At 30.6% G+C, this 11,489-nt stretch overlaps 1 protein-coding gene across 2 annotated transcripts in view; it reads right to left on the bottom strand.

Annotated features, from left to right (window-relative positions):
- Positions 1-8,000: 8,000 nt before the first annotated feature.
- LOC111058393 (V-type proton ATPase subunit B) overlaps positions 8,001-11,489 on the bottom strand; it is a 19,711-nt gene continuing 16,222 nt past the window's right edge. For both annotated transcript variants that reach the window (XM_039442900.1, XM_039442890.1), the window contains exons 9-10: positions 10,459-10,619; positions 8,001-8,779 (exon numbers count right to left, since the gene is read on the bottom strand). In XM_039442900.1, coding sequence (XP_039298834.1) covers positions 10,471-10,619 — 149 coding nt within the window. In that variant the 3' untranslated portion in view covers positions 8,001-8,779; positions 10,459-10,470. The remainder of the gene's footprint in view (positions 8,780-10,458; positions 10,620-11,489) is intronic.

The raw sequence follows: 11,489 nt of genomic DNA, 5'->3' as shown, positions 1-11,489 counted from the left end.
ATTGAAGTTCAAGAACAAACAGCCAATTGACATTATTCGTTCTAAGTACCACTGGATCAAATATCATCGGATAATAACCATTGAGCAATAAATGTTTTTATTCAACAACTATATTAGAATTTTCTCATTAGAAACAAAATTCATTCATGTTGAACACCTCCAATACTATACCATTTTCTTTCAATCGTTCTGCTTGAAGTGATACATGATCATACCTTTTAACAAAAAAGTGGAGTGGAAAAGTGCAACATCCATGGAGAAAAGGAGGAATCTAGTTAAAAAGATTGAAAATCTAGACTCAGAAGAAACTCTTACATTGGAAAAGTGACCTTTTGATATACAGACTGACCCAAAATTTGCCAATGAGGTATAATGTTAGGTACCTAAAATATGTATGATGGGTAATGGCTTTTAAGCCAATCTACATAACTTTAAATACATTATTATTAATAACAATAGGGATACTTTAAAAAACACCTTTTACTTCTCCAAAAAACTATGTTACACCATTTAACAATTATTCATTTGTGTCATTTTGTTTTTTAAATACGTTGGTGTTTTTAAAAGTTTACTATAATAATTCGTTTCAGTTTTATTAATGTATATAAATATATAATTTAATACAATTTTAAAATAATACAATAATCAAAGAGACCTAAATATATGTTCTATAGTAATATGTTATTCAACAATTTTGATCATCATATATAGGCCTACTTGAATCAATTAAACTTTTGTAATAGAACAGCTTAGAAGGCATAATTCTAAATTTTTAATCAAGATTATAATACTCTGGGATAAAGTTTCAATCCATAGAAATGTTTGAAATGAAATACTACAAATCCTTTGAAATGTGGTTCCCTAGACGAAATTTGTGTAAATCTTCACTCCAATTAAGTAATACTTATTTTATTACACTACTATTAGTGAATTGTCACCATGCTACATGCTCAAGAGGGATAACGAAGCCTGAGTAAATTATTTACAACTTGATTTTGAATGAATGGATACCTACTACAGAGTTTTCAAGGCCTTCGTAACGATAACAAAGGCTGATTTGTCTCTCCAAGCTAGAAGATGTAGAGATAGTACCGTACTTCAAGCATTGTTCACACCGACACGCATATTCTACAATACACTAACCCTTTGCTTGAAAGAATGCCCTGTCACTGTGTTCGAATTATTGTATCCCAATCACAAAGTCAAGGACAAACATCACATATTATACCAACAGAAGAATGAATACAAAATATTGAGATGGTCTGATGAAAAATAGATCTCGAAACCTATGAAATAGTGATTATGAAAGTGTTATTGGTAGAATGAGTGATGGATACATGGAACTGGATAGGCTACTCTCACATGCTTATTAAGACATAAGACAACAACAAAATCCTATGATGATAACATAATATGAGTCCTAAATAATCTTGGGAAATAAACTTTTCTGCAACGAACGAGAAATTTACTTCACATCAAAAACAATAATTCCAATTTCAACCAATGCTCAAGTACGATATTAAATACACTTCTTGAACTGTAGCGTTGTCAGCTATCATACTTATAATCATTTCAACGTTTCCTATGGTTCTAATTTCAATACAAACTGTACAAGATATCCTTGCTTATTTGACATTATCTGATTTTTTATAAAGTTCATTATCTTTGATATTTGAGTCACCTATTGTTTCACAGTTGATAATTTATTTATATTTGATTCATTTATCAATGGCTGACACAATCATGAAATGATTGGAAGTGAAAAAAAGTTCAGTCCTTATTACTATTTCATTTTTGAATTTTAATCAATTTTGATTCCTACTGATAGATGCATACGGTATAAATTGTATGATGCAAGTACAGTAACAGAAGCAGATCGGAGAAATTGTCCATCAAATTAATTTCGTCAGACTCACTTTTGAAAGCCGAGTTTGGAATATAAATAAATGAAAGTACACATTGAGATTCTATTTTCTCTGACCATCAAGAAAATCAGTTATTTTGGAGTATGATAGTTATTTCCAATTCACCAACGTCTCAAACACAAAAAATGGATTTATCGATACGTTACTTGAGGAGTGTACAAAACAAGCAAAATAAGATGAAACCTATAATTGGAAAATTTATGAGCAGTCATGCAAAATCTATGAAGGCAATGACAAAAGGCAGCAAATGAAATAAAATGAGGCAAGTTGTAAAATAATCAATGAAAATTAACGAGCAACGTTGAAGAAATCTCATCTCTCAAAGCTATGCTGAAATATTTTTAAATTATGAGAAGAATGGCCTATATGATTGCAGATTCAATTAATTTAAATAGAAAAACAATATTTGAAAATTATTTGAAGAAGCGTAGCCTACAGTAGGCCTACTGTAACTGATATAAATCACTTGAAAAAATTGTGGAATTAGTTGAAATGAAGTATTTACATACTACTAAGATGTTCAAAATGGGAATATACTGTATATAATTATTTTGGTGATTATAATTTAAGAGTGCATAACTTATGAACTTATTAAAATCTAAATATTAATATGATTCATGTAAAGTTCTTACATGAAGCCGAAGCCTAGTAGTCCAATATTTGAAATATGTCCAACGATAAAAAGCACCAACTTCACTCACAATATGACCATGCGAAACTATCATTTCAAATTTGAAATATTGTTTCACCATGAGTAACGATATGCGTAGATCCAAAAAAACACTTAATTTAATAGTTCTAAACATTGAAGTAAGAAATTATCAGCTATAAGCTCGTCTAACTGAATTTGCAATGCAATTACAAGCGAACACTCGTAACAGAAAGTAATAAAAAATATTCAAACTTAAAAGCTTATAGCTGTCAATAAGTTAATCTGCCAAGGTTAATAAAATTGAAATACATTTTGAGAATTATAAACAATTAAAAATTGCATTATGACTCACTCATTTCGCATAATGATCATCCCAACTTTCTTGATTATCAAAAACAAAAAATGATAGTACCAAACAAGCTAAAGCTATTTTCACTATTTTATATTTTGAACTGTGAAATGTTCAAAAGATTTTCTGCGAAATGTGGCACAATTTATACCGGCACCAACCGAGATTTTAAGACCGCTGATCAACTGAATGAACGATATGTTATCCTATTAAGCGTTCATTCATGGTCAACAATCCATAACTGTCCCTTCCATATAGCTTCTGTTCGATGCTTGCGAGTTAAATGATTATGATTTTTAGTTTATTGTTAGGTAACATGCACTTTGTTCAAGTAGTCACAAGTGAAAGTGAGTATGTCTGCAAGCATTTCCTCTCTTATTGTCCACAGTTGACTGTTACACCCTCTTTGTCTTACTCACACGAATGCCAAACATTATTTTGTTCATCAGTTCACACGATAGGAATAATAAATTTGATGTAGGACAATGGTTGCACTAGCCTATAGTTATTTGATAAATCATATATACATAATAATTTTACAGCTTTGTTGCCCGAATAACCAATTTAAAACTTGATTTTTATGCATTCATTTTTGTGACATTTTAATTATAAATTTAGGAGAGAATGGAGAAGGAACTTCAGTGCTATTTAGTAGATTAAGTGATAGAAAATATAAATTTGTTTTGTCATTTTTTGAATTCAATTTCTTGGTAGATAAAACCATTAAAAGAATCCTAGATTACTATAGGATAGGCTATATATTAAGTGTATGGTATACTATATACTACATGTTCAATAGAGGGCTTATACATATTGTACTTTCAAAATGTAGTATTTTATATCGTAAGTTGACAAGATATATTTTTAATCTAGCAATGACAGTCGGGAAAAGAAAAGAACAGGCCCTTATAATCACAAAAAAGTAAAGACTACTTTTATATTACTGGTACCATACGTGATGGATGATAGACATCACAACATTTTTAAATTGGAACAATGAACTCAATTTTTATTATCCTGACCATTTTTTATTATTGACGTTTAATTCGAAAATTATTTTCGTTTCATTTCATGCATGTGCTTGGAATCAATCTGCTATAGACACTTATTTAATTTTGTTAAATAATTTTTGATACAAATTTCATATCAAAAACAGATTACTCTGAGCAGAATGTCAAGTTTACTATTCAATGTCCCAGTCACTAAAGACCTTGATCGTTGTATCAGCTTCGACAGCTCTATTCACACCAAAGATCATTGTCACGGCTAGATGCACAATTATTACAGTCTGCTTTATTGTTAACTACATAACACCTTCACCGGTTGAAGGTGTATCTATGAAGTTCAGAAGTTTCCCCATGACTATGTTCGTTTTTACGATCCCAGAAACATCAGTTTAAGAATTATTAAAAAATCTTCCTTCTTAAACTAGGAAATAAGTGGAATATTTTTCAAATATTGGAGAGTGTACACTTCGAAGATGGAATATCATTCCAATAATGGGATCTGGACTTCAAAAAATAACTCTAGAAATGTTACTTCAATTAATTTCTGTGTTTTAGAAAGATCAAATTTTAAGACAACGGTCAGTAGTAGTAGTAGTGCAAATTGGGCCAAGATATTTCTTTAAAAATAAGCGATCGGGAATTGCTATCTTTAAAGTAAAGGAAGATGAGTGACGAGAGAGAGAAAAAAATAGAATAAAGGAACACACAATAAGGAAAAAACATCATATAAAAAAGAAAAAAAATAGTAGAGTTCAATCACTTCCAAAATTTACAAGAGTTTTTCACTGATTCACCATTAGCTGCATAAAAACATGTAGGATATGTTTCTTCTGCTCCAGAGGAGTAATATGCATAAAGTATAATAATTTGATTCGTGACCCTGAATATTAAACCTGCAAGTAAATACTGCGATAGTTTATTGGAGGAATAATTGAATTTATTGTGAGCTCAGAAAATGAAAATCTACAGAAACATTAAACATTTTATTTTAAATTTTATAATATAAATCCAAAACCAAATTTTAAAATAAATTGAAAATCCAATATTATTTTAGTACGAAGCATGCTACCGTACTCTATAACAAGCCGCATAATGATCATTTATACTCATATATTCTGACTGTTGATATGCTGTTGATTATTAATCAAAATAGGCAACAGAAATTGCCAAATATAGTTGATTTTATCTAGGTCGAATATGAAAATGGAAATATGAACATCTAAAGTTAATGCAAACCGAGAATTGTGGGATGATTTATTCATGTAAGTGTAGGTACGATATGTTAAAAGTATGAGATTTCGAGAATCAAGTTTATAACTTCAAATTTGCCAAATCCTATGGATTCGAACAATTTTGCTTCTTGTAATGATTATATTATATGAAATTGAGCACAATAGTTAATCAAAAAAGTAACAGGAAATTGAATGCATTCTTTAGTTGGACTACATATTTATTTTGTGCACTGTATAAATAGTAATACAGTTGGATAGAGAAGTCATCTGACTAAATACCAGTACAACAGGTAGCGTTTCAATTGTTTTCCTAGGAAGAATCGATTACACGGTGAAAATCGTTTTCATTTTGTAGACGTTGAACAATAAAAAAAAGTGGAATTCTTCTGGCACTGGGGTGTATTCAATCTGATTGCATAACAGGAAGAGATAGACTTCGGGACACGATGTTTTTACTTTATTAAGGCCCTCGACCGACAACAAACAACTAGGAAGTGAGTGTCATTGTAATAGATTAGACAAAAGACTTAGCAGACGATCAAATCAATAAGTTCTCTATGATATTGGTGTTTTTTTTTCATTAAAATAATATAGAAGATAATCAATTAGGGATAATTCAAGACATTCAGAAAGGGAAAGAGGAGACGTTTGTGGAATGTTGGGAAAGATAGTTTTACAGAGAGTGGAACCCTTAATGAAGTTTAGGAGGAGCAGAAGAGAATAATCATGATGCTGAACAAAGAATCAAGTTGGCTGCACTGAGCTTTGTTGGTTTGCATCGTGCTTGGCTATCATTTTTTAGATATTAATTACAGATTGCGCAGTAAATCAAGTTGTAAACTCTGGTTGTGATTATTATCTTGTTTATGAACGACTAAAAATGATTTCATCCTATGTAACTGATAAAAGAAATTGACTAATTGAGAATTAATTTAACAAAAGAAAATCGAAGTGAAGCATTGTTGGAAGGGATAACGTAAACGAAGAGAATAAAAGAAAGACTATGATTCATTGATCTGTTTCTATATATTGCTTATGATCAGTATCAACATCCTTCGTTGGAAATAAATGAATTACGGTGAATTGAGAAATACAATCCTTGAGAAGTAGTTGTTGTTTCATAAATGCAAACTACGTTGAATGATTTATATCACAATGATTGTCAATACTGTAATTCATAATATTTAGGATAAGTTGAGATGAGATAATTTTTATAAGTAACTTAAAGTGTGTTAAGTATGAAATTTTATTATTTTTGCTCATTAACTTATTGGTCAGTTAAAAGTTAACGATTGCATTGAACACATTTCAATGAAACGATCAGTGGATGCCCAAGTTAGTAGTCACTAGGTCCCAATTTTCCAATAAAACAGAGAGCATAACTTAAATTTTCCACAGTTAAGAAATGATCTTATATTAATCCATTTTTGTTGTTGAGAGGACAGGGATATGTTTTGAAGAATAAGACTAATAAGAATAGGGGACGGATAAAAAATGTATATGCTATAAGTAAAACAATAAAGATTAATAAAATGAGGTTATTCCCCTAAGAAGCTATCTCCAGAAATTATTATCACCATCAAGATGATATTATCCAGCTTCAACACGTTCTCACAATATTACTGCGACATTTTGGTCAAATGAAATTTTTTATAACAATATCATCACGAATAATGGTGAATTAGATCATTGTGTAGTATTTATCTACCACAATTCCTTGGTAAAAATTCAATGGTATTTCCTTTTTAATATACCATTGCATCTGATAGCGGAATAAAAAACTTTCCAAGTACCTTTTTTAACAGAATTGTTGAAACAAAAAGTACAAGAAAGAAATTATCACAACAAACACATCGATGGAATAAAATATAATGGTGAAGCAACGATCTCACGTCGAGATACAGTAGGACGAGGATCAATAAACTATCAAAGTCACTGGGTTTTCCCATCCGATAAAAGAAGTGAGACCGACGCTAATAGAAACTCTAGCCTTTGCCGAGAGCAGCGCAAAAAGCATATTTTCAAGCATAGAAGACTCTTTAATATCTAAGCGAGTCCGGCCGGCTCAATAGTGAATGATTAATTATATTACAACTTTAGTATCACACAGAGTACTATATTAATAAAATTGGAGTATAGCCATTACAATATGGCACAAATCTCATCTTAACTTTTCAAAAATAAATAATTAATATATTTGGAATTGGGAGCGCTACAATTCAAGAGAAAGAGTGCAAATAAAACTTTCCACGTTACGTTAAGCTTTAAAGTTACGAGTGAAACGACCCAAGAAAATGAACTGGCTTCCTTCAGGGATAAATGTCTACTCCTAGTCCTAAGAGGTACTGTATGATCGACATTTCTTAAAAAAAAGTGTTGTGCTGATAATAGAATAATTTTTCGGGGCATCTCTCATTTCCCATTGGTAGAGTTCAGTCAACACATTCTACTAATCTACTCGATTCTCAAACTTTTCATCACATTCGAATTTTCAACCTTTTCGTTGAAGTTTTCAACTCTACAGGATTCCTTTAGATTTCACCAAAAATTCTCATTAGCATTGCTATAAACTATAAATAATGATAATAGTGAAATGATAAGTCATATATTTCAAATTAAATCATCTAAGTTTTCCTCTTCAATCATACCCTACGTTTCTACCAGCCTTCTTATTCCCAATTACATTGTATATTGGTTTGTTCTAAAAATAATTGAATCGCTCTTGCAACAACATTTTCCAAGTAGAATATGCCTACTTATCATTGGGATTAATGTAGAATTGAAAACAACAAATTAAGTACAAGGACATACGTTTTGAAAATTATTAAAGGCAAGTTACAGTTGAAACTTTCATTTATTGAACATGAATATTTTACAAGTTTTTGTGTATATATTTTGCTTATCTATAAGGAAAAGATTTAGGAGGAATGATGCTTAACAACTAATTCTTAATAACAACCCAAACCAAACCATGGCATTTACTGTTCATACACTTTCATTAGCAGTATTGAAAAAGCAAAATAATTATGATATGCGGTGGCAATAAAATTCCGATACAGCTTTAGCTGCCAATCCATCCACATGCTAATTAATGGACGAAATATCATACAAAGGGTCTAAAAGGACGTCATAAAAAGCTTTCAACATCAAGATTATTAGTTAAGAATGTTTAAAATGTAATAATACATTTTCCCATGGACAGACTTTGAATAAGTACTGCAATGATAATTTGTGCTACCATAATACACTAATATTCTGAACACTTATCAAGACACAGGCATTGATAGATTAGTATTAATATTATTATTATTATCTCTACTCAAAAGCCTGACAGTGAATATGAATCTTATTTTAAGAAATATTGTCCAACAATTTGAAAAATCTAAATAAATTTCAATCAAATATATATTTCACTAAATAACAATGATATTTCTAACGCTTTCTACTTTAGATACATTTATGATAAAATACATTTCATTTTTTACACAACAATGTGAATACTTTTTTACAATGTCACAAAAGGAGTGGAATTCACTGTTCAAATAAACCAACAAATTTTCCTTATTGACATCTATCTGCAGATTCATCATCATCTGGAATGTTGATAATAAGATCTGTAACAAAAACAATAAATTATGAATATCCAAGACAGAATACGTTAACATAATAACGTTAAGAAATATACTGTCTAGCTTGAACATTCATAACTTATTCTAGTTTTCAAAATTTCCAGCTATGTAGTTTTGAACTAGCAACATTGAATATTTAAATTTAAGAGCAACTACTCTAGATGAACATGTCTTTTTTTGGGAATTGAACATATACTTCAGATCAGTATTACTTTTACAGACCTATATATTTGTCTTTAAGGAATTTAAAGACAAATGATTTCTCTTCCAGATTCATGTGTTAATTTGTCTTTGAGGTACATTGATAAATTAGAGTTCTCTTCCAGATTCATGTGTTATAGAAATCAATAATGTGAAAAACATGTAGCACAAAAACTTTCCATTTGTGATTATAGTTATAGCAAATATCAATCATCTACAACATTGGATTAAAAATTGGAAGCATGCATTCAGCCTCTACAGTTGCACAACATCTACCCACTGATTGCGCACCACTCAGGTATTCAATCACAGTCATAAAAAGAGAACGTTACAAGTAGATGAAAAGTATAGCCCAAGTTTAGGAAGTATAGACCTCGAAAGTAGCTTATAGCAATTTTTGTATGGAAATTAATCTGAAATTCAAATATTATATTCAGCAGTTTGAAAGGTAGTATTATTAGTTGATAACTAATTAGTTGATTAATTAGGTTTCGTGCTAAGAGTGCATATTGATTTTATAATTTCAAATTTATTAACACCGTGGAATAATAAAATAATTTTTTCAGACTAAATTATCAAATTAATAGCCTTTGGACTATTATTACTTATAATCAACTAGTCAATTTCGGAAGTACTAGATTACAATGTTTCTTGGCAAAATTTTCAATAAATGATATAAAATAATCACTTATAAGGAAATACCATCACATACAAGTCTGAATTTATCTGACGCTATAATATAAATATTGCATTATGGAATGGATTCTAAATATCTGGATGATGTCCCCCCCCAAACAGGATATTTAAGCTAATTTAATTGAAAACAAAATCTATTCCATTTATTTTTGTAGAATCACTAGTACCTTTTTTTAATAAAGGGTAATAGCATAGAGAAACAATAGCATAAGTAGATATTCCATGGTATAGGGCGTTTATGTCGCAACATTTACTGTTATCTCAAGCCTATAGTCCACGTAGTTCTTTCCCGTGAAGCTTTATGACGCTTGTAGTCTCTCATATTGTGCTGTTCATACACTCTTACCCGGTCCAAACAGTAAAAATCGACAATAATCGACAGTAATCGGCTTGAGATAACAGTAAAAGTTGCTACATAAACGCCCTATACCATGGGATATCTACTTACGCTATTGTTTCTCTATGGTAATAGTAATTCTATGATAACTATCAAGTTTGTCTGTAGAAATAAATCATCCATTTACAGAAGTATTTTTTGGAAAAGTTTGACATTCATACATAAAATTGTTTGATGATAAATCCAGAATGTATCGTGAGTCATCAATGGTACCAGCTCAAACAATGCTTTCCAAGGTTTTGCAGATGAAGTATAGTAGAATTTGATGTAAGGACATCTTTCCGTGAACCTTAATGTTACTCAGAAAATTGATCAAACAACAACACATAAGAGTGCAATTGAAAATTGAAGAGGTCTTTCAAAAACTCACCTTATAAATAATTTACTTGCTCTGGGTGTGGCGCGAGTCACGAGGATAGAACTCGGCCAAGGTGGTGGCCGGGATACGCTTCAACATCTCCTTGGGGAAGATACGCAGCAGCTGCCAACCAATGTCCAGCGACTCGAAAACTGTTCTGTTCTCATAGTTTCCTGCACACAAAAAACAAATCCACGATTTTAATAGAGACTCTAATAACAATAATGTGATTATATTGATAGTTGAAGGTTACTTTCTTACAAGATGACATAAAAATATAATACAATTTTTTTAAAATTATTTACATCTAAACTTTCCTCTATACTGAATAATAATATATTGTCTTTAACGACGATTTGTGAACGAGTGCTCTAGTATTTTTCCTGATTATTATTTATGATCAATTGGACTCGTCCCAACTGCTGGCACGACCATACTGATTTATAACAATGAAAGCACATGTTCTTGGCTGGCAGACCACCATAAATCTAGTTAGGAAAAACCGTAGATTTTAATAAGGTACCTTACTAACCACATAAATGTCAATCGGAATATTGATACTCTATAGTGATAATAAATAGAGGGGAAGATTAAAATCCTTATACACAATCGTGAAATTGGATGGCAAGAGCAGTCAATTACAGGCGTTATAGAATCCGAATAATTCAACAACTTTTACAATAGCTAATATGGTGGTGTCCACGTTATAATGGCAGCATTTGATTAACATTAGTTTAGCTATCCTTGTTTATCATTCGAAAAATCTTATAGCACTATCCCTTTCTAGCTAAGCAACGTTGCCAGATCGTTTTTTAACAATGTAGAAATATAATTAACAAAATATTCAATCTCAATTATGAAAATTTATTAATAAATCATTGCAAAATATATTTTGGGCGAATAAAATATAATTCATTAATCTTAGAAAAGATTAACAGTACATTACACCAATATTTCAGATATTACACCAATTATATACCGGTATACCAGTACCAGCTATATTCTATAGAAGGCTGAGAATGCTCAAACCTTCAAGGAGTAGA

This window comes from Nilaparvata lugens, chromosome 1 (assembly GCF_014356525.2).
Source record: "Nilaparvata lugens isolate BPH chromosome 1, ASM1435652v1, whole genome shotgun sequence".
In the NCBI taxonomy this organism is placed as follows: domain Eukaryota; kingdom Metazoa; phylum Arthropoda; class Insecta; order Hemiptera; family Delphacidae; genus Nilaparvata; species Nilaparvata lugens.
This window is presented reverse-complemented; position numbering and strand designations above follow the sequence as displayed.